This window comes from Balaenoptera borealis (genome assembly GCF_965194805.1).
Source record: "Balaenoptera borealis genome assembly, chromosome: 3".
NCBI lineage: Eukaryota > Metazoa > Chordata > Mammalia > Artiodactyla > Balaenopteridae > Balaenoptera > Balaenoptera borealis.
In genome coordinates this window covers 167,616,238-167,639,908 of record NC_138866.1, presented here as the reverse complement: position 1 = coordinate 167,639,908, position 23,671 = coordinate 167,616,238, and the positions used below count along the sequence as shown (strand labels likewise).

Below are 23,671 nucleotides of genomic sequence, written 5' to 3'. Positions count from 1 at the left end.
TTTAACAGAGGAATTGTGTGGGTAAAACGAAGCACAATAGAGCTTTGCTCTCTGGACATAACACCATCTGACTGACAGATTAAAAAGAGTCTGTGAGCCTCATGTTTCAAAATACTTTTTTAGTTTTAGGTGGTTTCTTTATTTTTCCCCATGTTCATACACCCACGTCATGAATCTCAGATTTTACACAAAATAAGTTGCTTACGTTGACATCCTGGAAGTGAAATCTTAAATTTGAGGAAATGGCTATGAGCACCGGCAAACTTACAGTTAGTACGTCTCAGACATTTGGCTTCCAGAAACTTCAGTTTGCAAAGGGAAGTGTATATAGCTCTGGAAGTTATTTTACAGGAAATTGAATTGTATGGCTCTTCCATCTCAGGAGACCTACCATCTGTGTCCACTGATTACCCCTCTCATTGCACCCAGCAATTAAGAATGGACTTGGATCTGGACATTCAGATGTAAGGGTGGCATTTGGATTTAGCCTGATTTGTAAACAGCATGATTCACAAAAACCCATGTGAGTAACACAAGAAAGCAGACAGGGCAGTGCGAAGCTGTAATTAACATGAACCTGAGGATGCGCAAACTGTCCACGTCTTCCCGGCTGCACAAGAGGCAGCAGCTGATGTGTCGACCCGGATTCCAGAACAGCTTGCAATCTCCATAAAGCACTAATCATGCAAAAGATGGGTGAGAGCTGAGAAGATGTATCAAAAACAATCACTCTCTTCTTAAGGATTACCCTCTGGGTGAAGAGGAAAGAAAAGATGCTGATTTCCCCCAATTCCTTCTGTGCCAGATAAAATCATTACACAAGATTAGAAACCCAGAGGGTGGGAATTGCTTCCCTACCTGAAAAGTGACCTGAGTGGACGTCTGGCTTCCCACCTCCTCCTTGAGACAATTCGATTCCTCCCTCCTTCTCTCTGGCACAGAGATGCTCTCCAGCCATACCCAGAAGCTGTCCCAGCTTCTTTCTAGCCCAGCACACAGGGGTTCTTAGAACATAAATTAAGCACTTCTACTGTAGTGAAGCACCTGGATGCGTAAGAGATTTACTAGGGGGGCTGGGGGTAGGGAGGGTATCGTGTGTCTTTCCATAGGGTTGCTTATATCCACTCTCAGCTCTTCACTTTTGTATGCACACACAAGCGCACACACACTCACTGGAAGTTAGGAAGGGTTCTCTGGAGTTGTGCAGGCTGTCCGGAGTTGGCCCGCGTGCATTGTTTATAGCCATCACCATCATCAGAGCTGTCTAACATATCTTCCTGGATTTTCTTCTGAGCACAGAGAAGGATTGCAATTCCTCGCCCTCCTAGCCAGGCGTGGGCCTGTGATCAGCTCTGGCAGGAAAGGGAATGGGGTGATACGCCTCCCTTCAAGGGGGAGCTTGAAAAGCCAGTGCATGACTCGCATCCTTTTTCCTCAAGTTGCCACATGGACTGGCTACTCTTTTAGCTGGCATTGTTCTATCAGACTGGGTCCTAGAGACAGCACAAGGCAGGAAACAGACGAGTGCATGGACAGAAAATATACCCTATTTTTTCACACTACTGAGATTTAAAGGACGTTTTTCACCCTAGCTTAACCTCGCCTCTATGGCTGAGATACTAACCTTGAAAATCCCCCAGACTTCTGAGAAACTCTTGTGTTTACACGGCCTGTCTTCGAGCAGAGTCCTAGAGATCAGCACTTTCTCTGTGTGCTTTCCCTGAGCACCGATGGAAGCCCGTCCTGCTAAGGCCAGCACAGACGCCTGCTGGTTTCCATATCTGCCAAGTGCTTCGCAAAAGCTCCCAAAGCTCTTGACATCAGATCTGGGCTGCGCGTTTCTGCAAAGACAAAAGGTCACTTTAAGAGTCCAAGCCTTTTGCTTTTGAAACGAGCTCTTGGTCTTTACCCCTTTCTTACCTGAACTCACTGTCTCATAAATTCAAACAAGATAACTAGCCCATCAGACATGAATAAAGACATAAGGCCGCCCACCCATTTTGGGAAATACACACTTAGTCATCCATTTCTTCACCTAGCTATTTGTCAGCCCCCACTTCCAGGAATTATTTCTGTCAAGAACAGCAGTTATTCGTCCTCCAGCTCCCAATCTTCCTTGGCTCAGCCATCTCTCCACCCATAATAAGGCAATTTGAAACACTAACTCGGGGAAGTGGCCGTCTCTGAGCACGTGTGTTGCTGCCTTGGTCTCTTCCACGAGCCCCTCTGCTGGGACTGCCCGGTCAGCACCCTCAGCTGCCGCCCTGGGATTCTCACCTTCCATCTGCACACAGATAATAAGGACCGAATCTCCAAATGCAGCTTTCTGCAAACTTTAGATTCATTAGCCCGAAGTTAAAAAAAAAAAAAAATTCAGTTGATAATATCAGAACCTACTCTCTCCCACAGGCCTAAAAGAAAAGAAACTTAAGTGGAAAAAAATACAGTGACGCTGAAATATTCAAATATGGGATTTACATGATAATGGGGGAATAAATTCCATTTTTCACCATTCTACCTGCAAATGATTACAGAGCAGTAGAATCGTTGGTACAGCAAAAGCAAATCAGATTGAGATTAAACCTAGAAGTTCAAAAGATTGATGGAAATCTTTGGCTCATTTCCAAAACAAAGGCAGCAAGAGACACCTGAGTACACCCTGCGTAACTAGGCTTTCTTTCCAACCTCCATCACCGAGCTTTTCTTCTCACGTCAAAGTCCTCTCTGCTGAGACAATCCGTAATGTGGGTTCGATTATGCCCCGTTGTCCTGAAGACACTTCTGTTTAGAAAAAGTGAGGCCTCTCTGGGTTAGGTGGCCCTTCTTTATGCTTCCCCAGTAGTCCCTGCATCTGGCTCGTGTGTGCTGTTCACGCTGCAGGGGGCCCATCTGACACCCTTATCTGACGGCACATTCCTTCAGGGAGGGACCACGTCTGATTTCATTGCTGCATCCTTGGCAGTGAGCATCACGCCCGGCACAGAGCAGACACTCGCTGAATATTGAACGTCGAGGGCTTTTGAATGATGCCACTTTTGAGTATCCCAGACTCTCCGCTTCCAGGATAGGAGTCAGGGCAGAGCCAGGGTCCAGGACAGCAGTAAGGGGACGGCCGAGGTCCCTTCACGAGCTCTTCTCCCAGGAAGGAGCAGGTCAGGCCTGAGAAGGAGAATTCTCCTGGCTCAGGCTTCTCACTACTTAGGGGACCGTCAGGCCAAGTTATTGGGGGGAGGGTGGGGCCTTCTGCCTTCTCCAGGCACGTCGCCTCCCACCACCTCAATGGGTTCATCAGCTTGTAGGGGTGCATGGGGGCTTTGCTATGCAGGCACAGTCCATTAAACGGTTGCCCACTGGTGAGTCACTCCTCACCAGCCCTCTCCCCTCCCCAGCTGGGGCTTGGGGCTGAAGGTGTCAGCCCTCTAATCATGCCTTGGTCCCTCTCACAAACAACCTTCATCCTGAAGCCATCTAGGGGTCCCCAGCCACAAGCCATCTCGATAGCGCACAAAATATACTCTTCCTCTTAAAAGCGAGCAGGACCCCGCAGGGCTCTCCCGGGTACTAAAGCCCCTCCATGTCCCCTGTTTCTTATTTGTAGAAAAAGGCTCTAGTCTCCTAGGCCTTTCCCTGAGCTCCAAAGAGCAGACTCAAGCAGTTACTAATTAAGGAAGTGGGGGAGCAGAAACAAAGGAAAAGCAGTCAAGCAAGAAAAGTAATGATAACTTAAACAATAGCTCAGTGATAAAACAGAGTCCTAGTTTCTCCTCAAGGGATATACATAAGAATCTGACATGTATCTTTGAGTTGTTCTGCAAGAACTAATATCTCCTCCCACCCCCAGGTGAAGGATGGTGACTACCTGCTGACCACAAGCACAGAGGAGACCCCAGACTGGTTGGAACCAGAAGGTTGATGATTAAGATGCCTGAAACATCACCCTGTCACCTCACCGCCAACCTATCAGAAGAAAGTCCACGAACTGCAACCCCAAATGTTGCCTTTAAAAACCCTTCCCTGAAAGCCATGGGGCAGTTCGGGTCTTTTGCACACAAACTGCTTGTTCTCTTTGCTGGGTCCTGCAATAAACACTACACTTTTCTTCGCCAAAACTGGGTGTCAGTAGATTGGCTTTGTGGGCAAGTGGACCCAATTTCGGTTCAGTAGCACTCTGGAGACGCCAAAGATTTCAGGAATTATGACGGGAACGAGGGACACTCTTTTCTCCCTGATCCTGAACACTAATGCACTGACATCATTATTTGCTTTTGAACCCATTTTTCCATCTATTGTCTGTCTTTCCTACTAGAATGAAAGCTCATTAAGGTCCAGGACTCAATCCCAGGACTCAGATGTACTCAACAGACACCTGCTAGGTGAGGGAGTGAGTGAGTGAAAAAGCCTGAGGGTCACAGGTACACAACTGCTCAGAGCCACAGGCCTGGGTGTTTGGACTCTTCCTTCCAGGCTCTGCCTCTAACACCAGGAGGTCTGCAAACGGGAGTTCCAAGTCTCTTCCTCTGTAATCCAAGGAAACTGAAAGCCCTTTTTGAGAGCTGTGTTAGTTTGCTAGGACTGCCATAAAGTAAAGTACCAAAACTCAGTGATTTAAAACAACAGAAACTTATTCTCTCACACTCTGGCGCCTAGACGGCTGAAATCAAGTTGTCAACAGGACTGTGCTCCCTCTGAAGGCTCTAGAAAAGAATCTTTCCTAGACTCTTCCTGGTGGTGCCAGCATCCTCAGTGCTCCCTGACTTCTACCTGCATCACTCCAATCTCTTCTCCGTCTTCACGTGGCCTTCTCCCCTGTGGATGTCTGTGTGTCTCTTCTTTTCTTCATATGAGGACACCAGTCATTGGATTAGAGCCCATCCCATCATCCAATATGACCAGGATAACCTCATCTTAATGTGATTACATCTATAAATGTATCTAGTTCCAAATAAGGTTCCATTCACAGGTACTGGGGTTAGAACTTCAACATCTCTTTTGGGGGAAGAAATTCAAACCCCAAAGCATTGATTAGATTAGTCACGTGGTGCACGTGGGAACTACTTTAAGAATCAACCAGTCCTTCCATCTTGGTCTTGAATTCAGGCTAAACAGTGACTCCCGGGACACAGACAAAGGAGTCTCCACATGGCATCTTTTTATCAAGAAGCTCATCAATCTCAAACACATGGAATTTTGGAAGAAACTGCAGTAGAGAGTTTCTGAAATCTTTATTAAGTGTCAGGGAAGAGGATAAACAGAATACAAAGCAAGTATTTAGGTGATAGACATTAGTAAGGAACGGGAACCATCCTAGTGTTTCTAAGAAGACTAGGATTTGGGAATGGAGATAGGTTCAAACTTTTAATAGAAAAGTGAACAAGTTTAGTCTTAGCAGTGAAAATATATTTACCAAGTGCACAAATTTCTGAAGAAGAAACGTGAGAAATGACCCCAGAAGCCCAGATTCAAATGGCTTTTCTCTACACAAAAAAACTAAAACTGCTTCCCAGTAATGCCCAAACTACCAGATGGTAGTGGACAAATTCCATGAACAGATATTTGCTCTATATAATCCCAAATGTCCAACTGTCACGTGGTTGTCATGGTCAGAAGTACAGTCCTGATTCCCTTCCCCGCCCTGACTGCCGTAGGAGGGTCACGTGAACGTCACTAAGAGGACTGCTCAATTACGAGGCGAATTGTGAGTCTGCGGAAAAATCAGATTCAGCAGAGGGCGTGAAGTCCGTGATTACCAAATGGGAGTGTATTCCACTCCTAAGCCGACTGACAGCTTGATTTGGGCTCAGGAGAAGCAGTTACTGAAGGAGGACATACCATCTCTCTCTGCGATTCATAGCACGAGAAGACCTTAAGAGAAGGGCATTTCATTTGGTTCAATACCGCACTCTCCCAAAATAAAGCACACTTCCACATGAAGTAACGCAGGCCTAATTTTTGCAAATAGACAAGCAGTGACTGACTAGAATACTACAAAATGAACCTCTGCAAAATTATGGGAGACAATCTCTCGTGCTCCTTCCAACTCTGAAAACTGTGTAAATTTGGAGATTTATTTCAGTCCCAGAAGATTTCAGATACACAGATATTTCACGTTCAGTGAAAGAGAGATCAGAAAAGAGTAACATTATAAATGATACAGAAGGAAGTTAATCATGGACACAACACACAAAATGAGCAGCTGAGACTCCACTTTGAAGCAAGCGTCTGAGGAAATCAGGAGTGGTTGTTTCATCTTCAGAGGCTGATCTGTCTGAACGGGAAGGACCAGGGCCATGGAGCCATTTCAGAGAGTGGCCCTAGGACAGGCTATCAGAAAAATCAAGTCATCCTCCGTCTAAAAGAGCCTTAAGAAGCTGTACTTTCGTCAGTAATTTATATTTTGTAGCGCTGGTTCTAAAATTGAGGACAAGGGTGCTAGGTGGGGTGGAGAGAGCATTTTGGAATTAACCTGAGAGTCTTTCTAAATTACATGTCCTTTCATATAACTGACCAAAAAATGTTTTCTTTTGTTCTCTAATCAAAGAAATAAAAAAATAAGACAACAGTGAAATATTCTCTTCCTTCTCAAATTTTTCAAGGATTATTGACAAAGATATAGGCAGTATAAATCAATGCACACTATTTTGGACTCCAGTTTGGCAATATATCAAGAACTTTGAAAGGTTCTTTTTCTTTGACCATATAATTCCATTTTATGGAGTTTGTCCCAACAAAATAGTTTGAAATATGCACCCTGGTTTAGCTATTCATCTTATCATTACTTGTAATGATGATAATTATATACTCCATATGCCAAATAAATGGAGCAACATGTAAAAAAAATTAAATTAAAAGTAAAAAATAAATTACATGTACTTTGGGAGAAGCTGAGGGGAGGCTGGTGGGAGAGGGGTGATCAGGTAGGAGGGTGTTTGAAAAGGTTCCTCAGGTGACTCTAATCGTCTTACCGGTTTCAGAATCATTTTTACAGAAAATAGAATAAAAAGAATTTTCCTTCATTTCAATCTATTTTGTTAATGATTTTTCCTCCAAAGTTGGCTTCACTTCTCACATGGCCATACTTTCCTTCTGCGGAGTAGGCTGTTAAGGAAATCGCTGTAACAATTTACTCAGTAAAACTGTCTTAGCCAAGTCTAAAAGGTTCTTTTTATTTCTCAATTTCAAAAACTCTATTAATTTGCGGTGATAAAAATCTTTCTCATCTTGAGAGTTCAGTGAAAAAAAAATTCAAGAAATATATGATTGCCAAAAACTGTGGTAAATTCCCTTTTGTGTTGCTGCACAAGTAGGAATTTACCCCAACCAGACCTCCCATGCTTAGGGACTTCCCTTAAACCCCTTGACTTTTTAAGATTATGAAACATGCTCTGGGTACAACCCTCTCAGGGTCCACACCCTCCCTCTCCAGGAAGAGACAGAACATCTGTTCTTCAGCTCTCTGGGAAAGTATATTTAATTACTGGATGCTTTCCTTTTCAAAATGGTGCTGGCTTTTTTCTTCCCTCTTTTTTTTTTAAGCCTCTGGGACACAAACAAAACAAAATAATCCCTTCAATGTTTAAATCAGATAATAGCATGCGCATCAACAAAAATAACAGCTAATAGCATAAAATCGGGCCTTCTAGACCTGCAGAGAATCAAGAGTCAGGATCAGGCATGGCTCCTCTCAGCATCCATGAAATACATTTACCTCAGGAGACTTCTAGAAGCAAGGGTGTGCTGAAAACGGGGCAGTGAGGAAGCAAAGGAAGATGATGGGATTTTGCAAATTTGAGGAACCCAGAACGTTCAGCTTGGGTGTCTCAATCCTGGCACCATCTATCAGAAAATTGCACACGTGCATGTGCACACGTGTGTGTGTGTGTGAGAGAGAGAGAGAGAGTGAGAGAGAGAAGAGATACACTGGAAGAGATGGAAGCAAACTAAGCATGTGAGTCTTCTTCCTGAGAAAACGACATCTTCCACATCATGGTACGAAAGACTGAAAAAATGAGAAGCAAGGATTTCACTGGATTCAATCTTTAAAAAAAAAAAAAAGTTTAAGTGTGATCCTGGCATCATTCACATTTAAACACCAACCAGGGACCAATATTGCCAGCCTTTGTAAGAATTTTGTTATTCCAGATTTGTAATTTTCCTACTGTCGTCTTTTTTTTAAGGCCTGTTTTTCTAAAAACCAGCAAAAGCTAGCCAAAAAGAAGTTTGCTTTTGTTTTAGCAAGAGCAGAAGAGGAATAATGGAAACACTCTCCAATTTCAATTCAGTTCAATGGTTATTTTTTGAACCACTTCTAAGCCAGAGTCCCTGCCCTCATGAAGTGGACATTTATCGGAGAGATACACAATCAAAGACACAGTAGTTCAGTTGGGAGGGGCAGATCAGGGAAGATTCCCAGAGAAGTGATGTTCACACATGGTTCCCAAGCTCTCGGAATTTCCAGGGGAGCCTTTGACACTACGCATGCCTGGATCTCTCTCTCTCTCTCTGGATCTTTGAAATCAGCATCTTTAAGAGAGGATTGTCTGTTCAAGTTTTCCCCAGGAAAAATGGAAGCAGTAGTGTGACCCTGGGTTCCGAGAGGAGAAGAACAGTGAAGAACATCTAGGAGGCTGGAGGTGAGATGAGCACGTTGGAGGGAGAGCTGAGAACCAGATGGGCGTGCTTGGCGCTCAGGGAGCAACTCGGGCTTAGCTGGCTGATCAAACTGGAGAACGGAAATGGCCAGATCAGGAAGGGTTTTGTGTATACTGTCTAGGGGGGTGGACTTCACCCCGGGACAATACATTTGGATGAATGGGAGCACAGGAGAGGGGGTCAGGGGTCTGGGGACTGCGGGAATAAAGCTGAGAGGTGTCAGGAGCCATACCAGATCCACGCCCCTATCAGGGGCTCTAAGCAACCAGGAACCAGTTCCGCTGCCTTTGTTGCACTGTTTATCCCTCAGCTCTTCCCTTCCGTCTACACCCCACAAAATTCACCATTGGGGAAAAGAGATGAGGTGGAAACATCCATGTGGTTTAGGATCGACTGGTCCACCTCCCCTTTCTCATGTGCACAAACAGAAATGTACACAGCTTCGCCCAAGGAGAAGGATGCAGCCCTTCATCATTTCCACCAAACCTCTCTAGGCTGCCCAGTGTGACTTCTTTCTCTACTTAAGGCTACTTAAGATGCTCCTTTTAGCTGATCTCACTTGTAAATACATATCATGGTTGGTTTGAGTCTCTCCCTCTGACGCTGGTGATTGGCTCTAAAACCCGCCACAGGATGGTACACATCCTGTCCTCCTGGTCACATGACCAGGTTCTCAGGGTGCGAATCTCCTCCCTGGCTTCATTAGAGAGTAGTGATGTCTGTCGTAAGCCTCTGAGTGGACACAGCAAGGAGGAACGGATCTATCACAGAGGTCGGGTCGAGTCTTTGTCTTCAAGTGAGAGCCGGCCTTACCTGTCCCCGCAGGTGCATCAATGCAGCTTAACTGGCAAAACTGGAAATCAGGAGCAGACGTCAGTGGGAAGATTTAATGAAAACATTTAGTGGTAACAGGTCAAGAGGTGGATCTTTTAAATCCACACATTCTTCCCCCAGCCTCTGTTTAAGTAAATATACTTGTGCTAATAAGAAGGGAGGTTTCCCTAAGCAGAGGAAATGAGAGATGAGAGGAAAATAACCCCTCGACAATAGAGATTTTTATCTTTATCAGTAACCACATAGAAAATAAACTGTCCTGGGGAGGATTAGGGCATCCCTCCTTCATCCAGTGGGTCTGTAAACAGCACTGTTGCTGAAAGCATCACCCAGTGTGGAGAATCTCAGCTTAACATAACTGCAGACATTTTCCAGCAGGCCACTGCCTTGTCCACATTGCTGCCCATAGCTGTTTCGATGTTCTCGACTTTAATAAGCCTTCATACATTGCTGTGGGGAAAGCTGGGGGGCAAAGATGAAGAGGAGTTACCAGAGAATAACTGACCCAAAACTTTGTTTTCTACTCTGAGTCTGACCCAGACAAATGATTTGAACCCCAAATCAAAAGAAAATCCAGAAATCTCCATCTCCCCTACTCAGAAATTGTTTCTCTTAAAGCTCTGTCAATATGTTGGAAAGAATATTCAGAGGCTGAAACTATCTAATAAAAGTCATTATCAAGATCCAGAAATAATTTTGGTGAAGGGAAGATTTAACACAACAAATGATTTTGCAGAGTATGTAGAAGAGTCTTTGCATTAGATTCTTGCTTGGGAAAGAAAAATAAAATCCTTAAAAATGAATTGAGTTACCATTCTAATGCTGTGGTTTAATATGTTGAATGAAGCCAAGATCCAGATTAAAAGGAAAGCAATTTAAAACACAAATCTAAAAGATGAGCTCATAACTGAACTTTCTAAAAAAAGAGAAAACCTTTCACAAATAGAGCCATCCCAGTTTTGAGCTATTCTTCCCAGGAGAGGGAAAGAAAAATAGAACAATAAACAGAAACAGAGAGATACCGGGGGGAGAGGGAAGCCAGAATATTCTGTTTCCCGTGGACAGATAGCTCTTCTGTGTCTCACATGCCACCTGAACCCAAATGCTGAATGTATAAGTGAGACAGAATAATAACCCTTTCCTTGGGTGTTTGACATAGTCTAAAGCTTGTGACTGTGGATTCAGAAACATCTATCTTCTGCATCCATCACCTGTCTGGTCTGCCTTAGACTACAGTCTTGGGTGGAACTAATAGCTCTAGTCATGCGAGATGATGTCTCCAGGGGAAGGAGGTGAGAACACAGAAATATTAAGACATCATCAGAGAAACGACTCAAAAGCCAGCAGCTGACACTCTTTAGTCTCATCGACAGACAGAGACTGCATAATTTTAAAAGTGAACTATGAAAGAAGTTAAGGGCTTGCTTGAGGCAAATGTTGGCAGGTATCACAACCAGACCACTTAGGGTACTTCTAAGATTCCAGTGGACGTTGAGTTTGTGGTCGAGAAGGCAAGAGGATTCCTCAGAACCCAGAGTTCAGCTTTTCCTAGTCTGGTGTCATACCCAAGCAGGGCATGAAAACTGATTTTTATAGAGTCCAAGGCACTGACAGTATATAAAGTTTTATAATCTGATTTCGACAACACGATCCTTGCTGTGTAAATTCTTATCCTGCTGAGAATGCAGAATGGAAGACACTGAATGTGAGGGGAAAGTCTAGACCTGCTCAGGGACAAGGGGTTAAAAAGTTGATACGGTAATTACTTAGGCAGTAAGCTTAAAAAATTCAATATCAAAATCAGGGCTGGTTCGAAAGAGATAACCCAGGGCGCTAGGGAGGCCAGAGGGGCAGGCGAGTGGCAATTGCCTCGCCTCCAACATTTCAGTGCTGTGGGATCTTGCTAAGTTTTCTTATGAAATCAAAGAAAGGACAGATTTCTGTGAGCTGCCCCTTCATGCTGTCCTTACAGCAAACATTCTGCAACATCAAGGTAATCATCTTCCTTTTTTGGCTCAAAAAGCAGATTAAGTACATGCGACTGAAATAAAAAAATTCAACTTCACTAATGACCACGCCCCAAAAGATCTGCTGATGTAAATAAGTAAGCAAAGTATTAATTCTGACTCTGCACAATGATCAACCCTCCCCCAAATAATGTATCTGCTGATATAAATAAATAAATGAGGTATTAATTCTGACTCTGCACTTGACACATTCTGCGTTAACACTGCTTTAGGCTTATTTTATTCATAATTATTCAAAATCATCCAGAGAGGCATAGAATGATTTCTATGGCAATTTCATGGTCCTGACTTCAAAGAAGCCATTATTTTCTGAGATTCACCCAACAGTAAGAATGACAAAATCACAGAACTGCTTATTTCTAGTGCTCTGCTTGGCAGGTGACCCAGATGGGTGACTCTGTGACACGGACGAGCACTTCATTTTGGATCTTGAGACCTGGCTCAGGGCCCCAGCTCCATCCCCTATTTTCAGTAAGGCATACTTTTGACTTGTTTTATTTCTATCCCCTTTAAAACCATATCCCGTCGTTTCTCTTCTGAAATTCTTCAACTTTTGCCATTAAGCATTTTTACTGGGCTCACTAGAATCATGCTTTTATGAAACATTGATATGCTAAAGAATACAATTTCAAGCTACCTAACCATTGCGTAAATACGGCCCGGAAGGAGATAACGTAGTGATTCACGTACAGTTATGAAAAAGAATGCCTAATGCAAAGCAGAGTGCTAGATGGCCTGTTTTTATGAAATCAATATTTGTGCATAATTTAAACAAAAAATGTACTACAAAGTTTATCATGAATAATTAGTTATTCCTTTCCCCACACCTCTTTCCACTGGGTCCTACTGCCCAGTGGCAAGAGCTTCAGTTTTTAGCTGATTTTGATACTTGCTTCCATTTTTCTAAATACTATGATTAAATTCACACCTGGTGTATCAGTTCCCTATTAAAACAGGGGAGGATTTAACTCTTTATACCAATAAATACACACACACACACACACAGAGTCTCCGTTCCCCACCATCCTCCCATAACATTTTATAATAACTCTGTTACTCTGTGCAATTATGGTTTCCAGCTGAATCACACAGTGAACTGTGACATTTCCTTTCTTCGTATAATTTCTTTTTCAGTTCATAGTTGCCTCAGTTTGGTTTGTTTGATTGGTTTTCTATGCCCCATCACTCAATCATTCTTTGATAGAGATGGGGTCTCCTAACACGGCCACATGCGTCATAAATTCTAACCCTTTTTTGATTCACGTCCCTGGAGCCTTCTCTCTCCTGCTCTAATCTGTTCTGGTTTCACTCTGCACGGCTGCAGTTTTGTGCCTTCTCTTCATCGTCAACCCGGGAACTTCTTTTTCCTCTCTTTTGCACCTGATGCACAGTTTCCTGATCGTCTATCTTTCTCTTTACTCTTTTGTCTTCCTAGAACACTCTTCTAGTGGCTTCTATAGAAAAGACACAGGGAAGGTCACTATTTGAGACTTTAATATGTCTTTAAAAATCCTCACTTTCATTTGCTAATCTGACTTGCTCAAGAATTTCAGGTTGGAAAACATTTCCTTTACAATTTTAAAGGCATTGTTAATACTGTTTTTCCAGCTTCCACTGCTGTTACTAAGAAGTCTGGTGCAATTCTAAAATTCAATCTGTGTGTGTGTGTGTGTGTGTGTGTGTGTGTTTGGTTTGGTTTTGTGTTTTTTTTAATCTGTAGAAGCTTCTGAGGTTTTCTCTTTATTCCTATTGCTCTAGAATTTCATAATGCGTTTTGGGTGCTTTGTTTTGTCTGATCTTTTTTTTTTTTTTGGTTTTAGCTCATTATTTTGGAATCTTAGTGTAGATCCTCATGTTCTTCAGTTTTAAAATTTTTTCTTGAATCATATCTTTGATAATTTTCTCCCTTCTTTCTTCTCTGTTTCTCTTTCTGGAATTCTTATCAATTAGATATTTTACTTACTGGATCAAGCTTCTACTTTTCTTATCTTTTTCTCCTTTTATAAGGATAAAAGTCATCTTCATTCTTCCACTTTTTGAACAATTTTCAACTTTTTGCCTTTCTATTAAATATTTTATTTTATTTTTACTATTGTTTAATTTCTAAAAGTTCTTCCTAGTTTTCCCATTGTATACTGTTCTTATTTCATAAATGCAATATCTTCCTTCTCGATCTGAAGATAATAATTATTGGGGCATTGTTTTGTTTTGTTTTAGTTTTCTTTTCTTCCTCACATTGCTGTTTATTTCATATTTTTTTCTTTCTTTTGGTTTGTTTTACCCTTTATGTGGGAGTCTCTCCTAAGGAACTGGTGGTTCTTAGCCGTCACTCATTTAAGAAAGAGGAACTAGAGAGCTAATTATAAGCTCAGGGTGCCTCCATAGGGCTTCTGAGCTTTGCATTTGAGGGCAGAACAAGGACCAGCAATTTTAAAGGATGATCCCAAATATCAACATTAACAAGTCTGTTTTTCCTGGAACCTTCAGTTTCTCTAGAGAGAAATCCTCCAGTCTCTAGTTACTGCGAGGGTGCTGGGGACCTCGGCAGAGGAGGGAGCTGGGGGTAGGGAGGTGCGTCTCTCAGTAAGACATAGTCATGGAATCTCCCAGCTCTCACTTCTGCAACGTACCCGCCACCAGCTGCCTTGTGAGCATGGAACTAGAGTCTCTGCTCCAGTTTCTACAGAGACTCTGCCTGCCTCCTGCTCAGGTCAGGAAGAATGAGAGAGAGAGGAGATGGGGTTCCAACTACTCCATAAACAGAATTTCCAGCTTACTGAAGTACCTTTTCTGCCAATTCTTGAGCCAGTCCCAGATCCTATGAGATAATAAAAGGACTCTTTATTGCCATTTCTCTCTGGAGGCACAGAGATTTCAGATAAGTCTCTTTTCCTTTCCCCCCTGCTTTCCATCCTTCTGAAATGTCACTGATACTTCTCGTCTCCTCTGTGCCATCTCTCAGTCTCTTTGTCCTTTGATCTTTTTTTTTTTAAATAATTGAGTTTTGGGTTTTTTAAAGTTTTTTTTGATGTGGACCATTTTTAAAGTCTTTATTGAATTTGTTACAATACTTCTTCTGTTTTATGTTTTAGTTTTTTGGCTGCGAGGTATGTGGGATCTTAGCTCCCTGACCAGGGATCAAACCCGCACCCCCTGCATTGGAAGGCGAAGTCTTAACCACTGGACCGCCAGGGAAGTCCCTGTCCTTTGATCTTAAACCTCTTAAAATTATTTACTGTCAGCTTTGAAGCACTTTGGAAGGAATACAGCCAACCGCGTGTGTTCAGTACAGCTCGATGTTGAATAATGTTAAGTATTTTACTATTGTTATCATTATTAATACATAATAAAGTTATTAGTTCATATTACTATTATAATAACCATTGCTCATGTCCTCTGGCCACCGTGAATATAAAGTAATTTAAAAAGAGAAGGGCTATGCGTGAAAAGTCAGAACCTGGAATATTTTGTGTACCTCAGCCTGGCTCTGAACAGCTCAGGGGTAGAAAATTCTTTCTCCTCCCTCTCAACTAAATTGCACCTTTTCAGCGGCTTTCCCCAAACTTTCTGGGTTCCTTTCCTCCAGTCACTTTTTAATAGATCCCTGACTACATTGTGACCTCCCTGTGAACACTTCGGCTCCTGGCAAGTCCTTCTCTCACAAACCCATCTTAGTGTTTCTACATTTCCTTCACCTCTTCCTGGTTCCAATTGCCCCGGTTGGCTTTCTCCTTGTCAGGTCATCAGTGGGATCTCGATAATTTGGCTCACAGAGCACTGACCCAGCAAGGCATAACTGAACTTCAAATTAAGTCCTTTAATTGTGGCATGTGGTCCTGAGCTCCTCAGAGAAAAGGCTCCGTGTGGAGGGGAACATAATAAAGGAAATAAGATCAAACAATGGCTTCTCAGAATGTTTCCAACAATTCCACACACAAGCAGTGAAGGAAAACTGGGCACATCCAAATCAGAGGGGTGAGAGCCCAGGGTGCTCTCTGACCTGGGCTTATAGAGGAAGCACAGCAGGAAGGATGCAGCGAGGTCCGCAGAGACCTCACCTCTGTCCAGGATAACACAGATGGAGAATAATCGGGACGGCTGCTCCCCTTCTTAACCCGGAGCTGTTCGTTGGGACAAGCCAAACTCCTTCCTCTGCCTGGAATATGAATTATTGGCAATCTCCCCATCTACCTTTGAATACAGGGACTCAGATTTCTGAAGAAAGCGTCGATTTCCATTCCTGTGTCTTTCCATCTTTCTCCCTAAGTACTGCATAATCTTCCTGCAGAGAGAATTGGAATTCTGGTTGCAAATGAGATCTCTGCTCTTTTGAAGGCTTCCCCTTGCCTTTGGGATTCTTCAGCTTATTTATTTATGTATATACTGCAAAGATGTCAGTGCCCTAAAAAAGTCTGTCATGCACTGAAACTTCTGGTTTTATGTAGGAGCTTTCAGCTCTGGAGTGAAAGGACAGAGAAAAAAACATGAAGAAATATCAAAGGCACGACAGCAAAAGTACAGCACCTTCAGGTGACATGAGCAAAAGGGTAATTGTTTGGCAACTTTCTTTCTACCAAGAGACCAGACGGCAAGACCAACCTAGGAAAAGATACACAGTGAATTATGCAAGTATGTGAGTAAGGTTCAATAATGGAATAATTTAACTGAAGATACTGTGGGCCGAAAACTCCTGAATTGCAGCAGTTTAATACAAAGAAACACTGGCAAAATCTCAAGTTAGAAATCCCTGGTTGATTTAACTTTCCATTCCCACCGTCCCTCAGCAAACCTCCCAGTGAGTTGAGGAGGCTCGCCAGTGCCACAAAATATTTTGGTTTAATAGAAGATTGTTTATCTTGGCTGCTAAAATTTCATATGTCATCTCTGACCTTTACTTGGGTTGAAAAATACTGAATTCACAGAAGAGATAAGAAAACTCGCCCTTCAGAATAAAAGAAAGAAAATACATTTTGATTCATCAGATGCTTCATAGAAAGACTGAAGATGTGCATGGTCTTTAAATGTCCCCCGCACTGTTGCCTCCCCAAAACTTACTCCCTGAAAAGACTGAACAAGGGGAATTTATACCAGCCTCAGACCATTCAGGATTTAGCCCCTTCATTTTTTAAAATAAAGCAGCCTCGTTTGCCCAATCACAACACTGAGTTAATTAGAGTTTTCATCATTAGTATCCAATTGTGAATAAAGTAGTAAAAATAACAGCGTAGGGGCTTCCCTGGTGGTACAGTGGTTAAGAATCCGCCTGCCAACGCAGGGCTCGAGCCCTAGTACAGGAAGATCCCACATGCCTCGGAGAAACTAAGCCTGTGCGCCACAACTACTGAGCCTGCGCTCTAGAGCCTGCGAGCCACAACTACTGAAGCCCACATGCCACAACTACTGAAGCCCGTGTGCCTAGAGCCCATGCTCTGCAACAAGAGAAGCCCACACTTGCCGCAATGAAGACCCAACATAGCCATAAATAAATAAATAAATAAATAAATAAATAAATAAATAAATAAATAACGGCATAGTTTATCCCAGAAGTGACTTTCAAATAATTCTTTCATCGACATTTTTTTTCTGGTAAATATGGGATCTTTGTGATTTCTGTAGGAAAATTGAAGTAATTTATGTAAAGGAAAGTTCGGACAGTTTAATCAGTTGGGAGAACCATAGCCAATGGAACAAAATGGAAGAAAAAAGTGATAATATGGGGGGAGGTATTTCACTAACTAGCCCTCAAAAATACCAGTATGGCTGAAGGTTCTTTACCTTCCCCAAAGCAATGACTTTAAGATAATGTCTTAAAGCTTGCACTGCACATGCGAGGATGCAGCTGCTGGGCTGTTTTTCTTGGCAAGCACTGGGATCCTTTGTGGGTATTGAATAAACTTGACCTTCGGGGCTGAGCAACTCTAGAACTAGGCTGTTGGATGGTTCTCCTGAGAGTTCAAACACTTGAGTGAAAAGGTATGTATAAAACTCTTCTTGTTTGGATGCAAGGAAATATGGACACTTAACCAGGTGTGAAAACATGGCTGAGCTTCTGTAAATGTGGTGTCGGATGTCACCGGTCTCAGTAGGTGATGGGAAATGAGCCTTCCCAAGCTGCAGACTCTCGGCAGAAAAACTCAACTCCCCAATCTGCACCAAGAAGTGACCATCTATACTTTGTGGACCATCTCTACTTTGTGGTTTCCTTGGGGCTTTCAATTAGGAGAACATTCCTTTTCTCTTTTTAATGTTTTCAAGTTTGGTCCAGGTCAGTAAGCACCTGAAGCTTTTTGGACAGCAAATAATAAGCTTCATCAGCCTCCTGATGAGTGAAAATGCTCTCAGAGTCTCAGCACTCGAGCCTTTGGCATTTTCCTATTCAAGATAAGCCTAGATAATATCTGGGATCAAATGCAGTTGATGAGGTTTGAAGTGCCCCAAAGCTTAGTCCTTTGTGTTTTTTTTTAAAGAGAACTCAGTCCAGTTACACTCATAAAAGTGGACCACTTAGTTTCCTCACCAAAAAGCTTCCATTTTTTAATAAAGTTTCCCTTAGAGCCAACATCTAAAGGTATCAAGAAATGTCTGCAGCAAAATGCGTTGCTCATGGGATGCTAAGAGGCCAAGGAAGAGAATGTTGCCACTTGGCAAACAGCTGAAAAACACAATCTTAACATATGTAGGAGTTACTAAAGTATTTCATTTAAGGAGGGCTGAGAGAAATGGAAAGAATAGTTTCATAGAAATAAACAATCCATAAGGAAATCCTGGTGACCCTTTCACAAGCACAGCGTCCATGACTTTCTTTGGTCAATTTACTTAGTTCAAGTTACTATTCACAAACAAAAGAAGACATTAGCCATTTTATTTTTACCTATTGTTGCTAAGATTAAATCCACAATTCTAGGGGTTTTTTCTTGATCTTTATAAATGACTAGGTGGCCAAGTCACTCTGTATGGTTCCTCATGCAGATCACTTACAGGAGATGATCACTTGTGCTGATTACCAGGGCATCTTTCAGGGCAGTGGAGTCAGAGTCACTTCGAGATGTATTTTATCTCATTACTCATCATTAACTGATAGATGGCAACATGCGCACTGAATTATACTCCTTGTTAAAGGGCTGAGAGTCTCCTTTTTCTAGACGTGGTCTCTAAGCCCCTGGATGGAACAATAAGGGAAGATCTGAGTCATCCCGTTAAGAGGGTGACTTGTTTCAGTCAACGTAGCCACAAAGCTCATATGCCCAGAAGACACCCTCCCTGTGGCATCTGACTTGCGTGGTCCTTGTCTGGCTCTCCCTTTTAACTTCTGCATAAAGTCTTGCAGGCACAACTTCCTCCTGGTTCTGCCTCCTCTGGCTAGCTCTGTTCCCCCATCCTGCCCAGCCCCAAGGTCTGCTCTGCACATGAGGCTCCCGGCAGCGAGCCAGGCAACGGTGGCCTCATCGCTACTTCGTGATGGCGGCGAAGCGCGTTGCCATAATGTAGTGGGTAATCACAGCAAAGCGAATGTCATCTCTGTGGCCCAGTGGGGCAAACCAAGGAATAACACCTGTCCTGGTCAAAATCTGCCTGCCAGGGGATGTTGGAGGTAAATGTAAAGTGAGTTTGTGGTTTAGACAGAGCTACGGCACGCTGGTTCGAGTACAATACAGTGTCGTTAGGTCTCTAGCAAATAGTAATGTTTCAATTCAAATAGATTCAACTTTTTCCATATTATGGGTTACAGGAAAGTTGGAAAGAGCTGTATGAAGAAGGCAACACTTGAGCAAGATTTTGAAGAAAAGGCAGAATAAGGATGCGTCACGCAAGGGTGTGAGAAGAAGAAATAGTAGCAGCAAAGGCGAGGGGGCCGCAGGGGGAGGGGGGAGGAGAGAAGCTGGGAAGGCAGCTGGAGGGTCTCACGTTGGTTGGTCTGACTTCCATGCTGAAGTGGGTAGGCTATTCTGCAGACAAAGGGGAGCCCCTGACGGTTTCTGAGCAGGAGATTGTCATAATCAGAGCAGGATCCTTAGGAAGATGAATCCGACCACACAGGTGGGATGGAGGTAGGAAGGGCAAAGCAGACGGCAGCTGGGAGGCTGGCGCAGTAAAGCTCAAGGGAAGTGAAGGTCTGAGTCAGCGGGGACAGTGGGTCTGGAAGTCAGGGACAGAAGATGTGTCAAAGACTTGGATATGAGTTGAACCTGGGGGCTGAGAAAAGAACTGCACAGTTACTCTGAGGTTCCCAGCCCAAGTGACCAGGATGGCTATCTCACCAAAGATGGACCCGGGGAACCTGTCCTAGATGTTTCATTTGAGGGGACAACCAGATATCCAAGTCCAGCCTTGAAGACACAGGCCTGCAGGAGAGAAAATAGCCAAGAACCAGAAATGGTGATGGTGGGAGGGGAGCTGGGGGAGAGTCTGCATAATGTTGGACCCCACGGTCAACGGCAGGGTGCTGCTCACTTCCTACGTACCAGTTACTTAAATGAATGAGAGGGAGAAAGGGAGAAAAATACGAATATATATTCATTAGCCCCACTTACAGCAAAGATGCAATCAATGAAATTCAGATACAAATAAAGGCTGGAGAGCATAAAAGACCTGAGGAAGCAGGGGCTCTGAAAATGCTTAGTTAAACTGAAGCCATTCCTGCCATCCAGAAATTACTTAATAAAATAGGCATAACATGATGTAATTATATAATAGAGCATAACTTGCACTAACGAACTATAACAACCACTCACAAAATCCAAGAATACTTTTTAAAGTACCAAGAGTACTGCTCTGTTCAATAAATTATGTAATCAAAATGGACCTATGGCATTCTTCCGAAAACAGTGGTATTTCTGAATCTGAGAATCCAGGCACCCTGCTGCCAGAAGTGGCTCATTACATGGGATGTCCAATCTTTTGAATCTCTCATTGAGAACAATGCTTCAGGTCATCAGCTGCTGTAAATAGTTTTGTTTGGGTATTTTTTTCCCTCCTGAAACTAGCAGGATGTTATAGCAGTGAAGTTATAGACAATGGTTATTTCTTCAAACAGTTGATTTTTTTCTCATTTCTTGAGAGGTTGGGTGTTAGTGAAAGATAAGTGTGTGTACGTGTCCAAAAAATTGTCCGGAGCAGAGAAGAAATGCGGAACTGTAATAATATTAACAATTTGTATTTCTACAGCATCCTCACTTGAAAGAGCTGAGGATGGTTTTAGAACTATGTCATAACACCAGTGTAGATGGAAAATATGATGGTCTACATGTTAGAGATTTTTGAGCTTGGTCAATAAAACTTTCTCTACTCTACCAATAAACTGTATTATTAAGATGTCAACTCTTAAATCTGAGTCCTCTTTTCATCAATGGTCAGTTCTTTCTAAACCTCCACGGTGAATAGCTCATCTGAAATGACTTGCACTAAAGTTCCCTTGGCTGCAGGACTAAGCAGATTAATGATTTGAAGAATCATGGTCTTTCATCTTGAAAGAAAATAATTTTGCCACAGGAGTGATGGTGGGGGGATAGAGATAGAAAGGAGGGCGAGAGCTGGGAGATGGGAGTTGTATAGGTAAGCCACCATATGCAAAGTTTAACTGTTATCAATCAATCATTCAATCAATCAATTAATAGACAGATAGACAAAGAGATGAACATCCAACTTGTCAGTGGAGTCCAGAAATGTCTGAGTCTTCACCTTTTCTCAAGCCAGCTGTGAAAGATAAGGTAAAATGAGTTCCAGCTAATGGAATTCATAAATCATTTGTAAAAGCCCAGGCACCTTTCAACTTTCACATCCTTTTGTGTGGTTCTCAGACAAGTTGGCAGCTAAGACATTTAAAAATCCCCCTCAGCCACTGTCCTTCTCCCACTGCCACAAACCCTCAGAAGAGGAGGAGACCGAGGCCCTAACAATTCTGCCTTTCTGGCCTATCAGGTAGTTTCCCTGAGGGCAGAGGGTAGTAGAGGCAGGATCTATTCCAGTTATGAGAGGGGAGTTAGCAAAGGGGGAAAAGCCCAGTTCAGACACCCTTCCTCTGAGTCTTCAGACATTCATGGAGAGCTAGTCTAGTGAGGGATTCAAAAATAAATTAAAGACAACTCCTTCCCTCAAAAAATATATCAAGGGGGAAACTACAAAGCTCCCCACTTGTTGCCACTGTTGGAAATGGCCGGGCCAAGGGACCTTTGCTCTGGGCCCCCTTGGCTATTTGCAACCCTCCCACTATCTCCTCTTCTCAGCCCAGGGAAGGGACAGGGCAAAAGTGTGAATTATTTCGTTTCTCTTGGCCCCGCTCTTTTCTCTCCTTCACGATGCCACTTCCTGTCTCCCTCACTGGCTGTCTCAGAAACACCATCCTCTGGCCCACACCTCCCTCCCATCTCTCAGAAAAGGGTCTGAGGTCGGTGGTTGGACAAGAAATGCCACATGTTTCTCTTGGGGTCAGAACACAGTGATGCATCCCTAACAAGCGACAGTCACTCTAAAACCAGGAGGCTGATTTCCTTGCATGATGTATGGAAAGCCAGGTCCTCCCCTACTTTATAGCCACCACCTCCCCAACCTTAGCAGGAATTTAAGTTCCACTGATACTTGCTTTTAGGACTTTTGTCTTAGCTCAGGCTGTTGTAACAAACTGCCAAAGACTGAGCTGCTTAAACAACAAACACTGATTTCTCACAGTTCTGGAGGCTGGGAAGTCCACCATCTGGGTGCCAGCATGGTTGGGTTCTGGTGAGGGCCCTCTTCCTGTTTGCAGATGGCTGTCTTCTTGTGTGTCCTCACATGGCAGAGAGAGAGAGAGAGGAAGCATCTCTTTTGTCTTTTCTTATAAGGGTACTAATCCCATTCACGAGGGCTTCACCCTCATGACCTAATTACCTTCCGAAGGCCCCACCTCCTAATACCATCACCTTAGGGGTTAGAATTTCAACATATGAATTTGGGGAGGACACAAATGTTCAGTCCATAACAGCTTTGTTGTTGTGTAAGCTATTTCAAGCATTATGAGCTGATGGGTGGGACAGTGATTTTGGAGAAAGAGCCCTTCCCGATACCTCAGAAATCACTCCATCTAGATGGCCACATGTCATTGTGCAACTCTGAGGCTGCACTATCCATTATTGTAACCTGTAGTCACAAGTGGATGTTTAAATTAATTAAAATTAAATGAAATTAAAAATTCAGAGTCTCCATCACTTTAGCCGTATTTCAAGGGCTTAGTAGCCATATGTGGCTAGTGGCCACCATATTGGACAACAAAGAACATTTCCACTTTCACAGAAATTTCTATTGGACAGCTTTGCTCTGAACCAATATTCAAACCATGGCTGAGGGTCACTTTCAGATGTGAAGATCGTACAACAGCAATTTAACTGTCTATATAAAAAAATTGGCCACAATAAAAAATTTATACTGTAATTGTGCAACACAATTTATTCCTCCACACATAAAAGGAACTGAGACAACATTTTTCATTATATACCAAAGAAAGAACATAACAAAGATGTCCCAGATACAGTAAGGACTGAACTGAAATGAGTTAGAAAAAACCAACTTCATCTTTTCAACAGGTTTAGTCTTTGGAGGTCTGTGTAAAGAGGTAGTTTATAATTATAATAATCCTCACGGTACTCTAAAATTCCCATAAATAATGTAATCTGTATATTGGTCCTTTAGTGTCTAATAAAAATACGCATGGAAAGCCTGCAGTGTGGAAATTCAGTATATCATACACAAAGCTCAAGGCAATCTCCACCCAATCAGATACAGAAGCCAGGAGCAAAGAGAGGAGCATCCATTCAATACAAAGAAGGTCATGTGACAGCTGCTGATAAAGACCTTCCTGTGGTCCAGGGGCTGGGGAAACTTGCCTTGCTTCTTAAAGCCCTGGTTTTTGCTCTTTCCTGTCCACAGCAGAGCAGTGGATTTTCCAGACCCAGGACTCTCTTGGTCCTTGCTCTCCAGGGTCTTCCTGTAGCTGGTAAAGCTGTGAAGGAGACACAGCAGAATAGAGCTGTGAATTGCAGGCCAATGAGATTTGAGAATGGCCCAGTTTGTGGCTCATCTTTGTCAAAGAAATATATCACCAGCCCTGAGACCCCTCACACCCACCCCAGTCTGGATCCCTATTTCCAACCTGTCACTTAATAGAATGACAAAATATGGAAGGGTATAAA

At 43.0% G+C, this 23,671-nt stretch overlaps 1 protein-coding gene across 12 annotated transcripts in view; it reads right to left on the bottom strand.

Moving 5' to 3' along the window:
- The window catches only part of LOC309625651 (uncharacterized protein), a 178,681-nt gene that overhangs the window by 99,772 nt on the left and 55,238 nt on the right, over positions 1-23,671 (bottom strand). For 9 of the 12 annotated variants that reach the window (XR_014242633.1, XR_014242634.1, XR_014242635.1 and 6 more), the window contains 3 exons: positions 2,166-23,481; positions 1,625-1,841; positions 578-796 (listed from right to left, as the gene is read on the bottom strand). The exons of 1 other annotated variant lie outside the window; for it this stretch is intronic. Coding sequence is in view for 5 of the 11 variants with exons in the window: in XM_082385693.1 (XP_082241819.1) it covers positions 578-796; positions 1,625-1,841; positions 2,166-2,284 (555 nt within the window). In the remaining 6 variants the exon portion in view is untranslated. Of the gene's footprint in view, positions 1-577; positions 797-1,624; positions 23,482-23,671 lie in introns of all 12 variants that reach the window. 2 more of the 12 variants (XR_014242636.1, XR_014242632.1) reach the window with 2 other exon arrangements.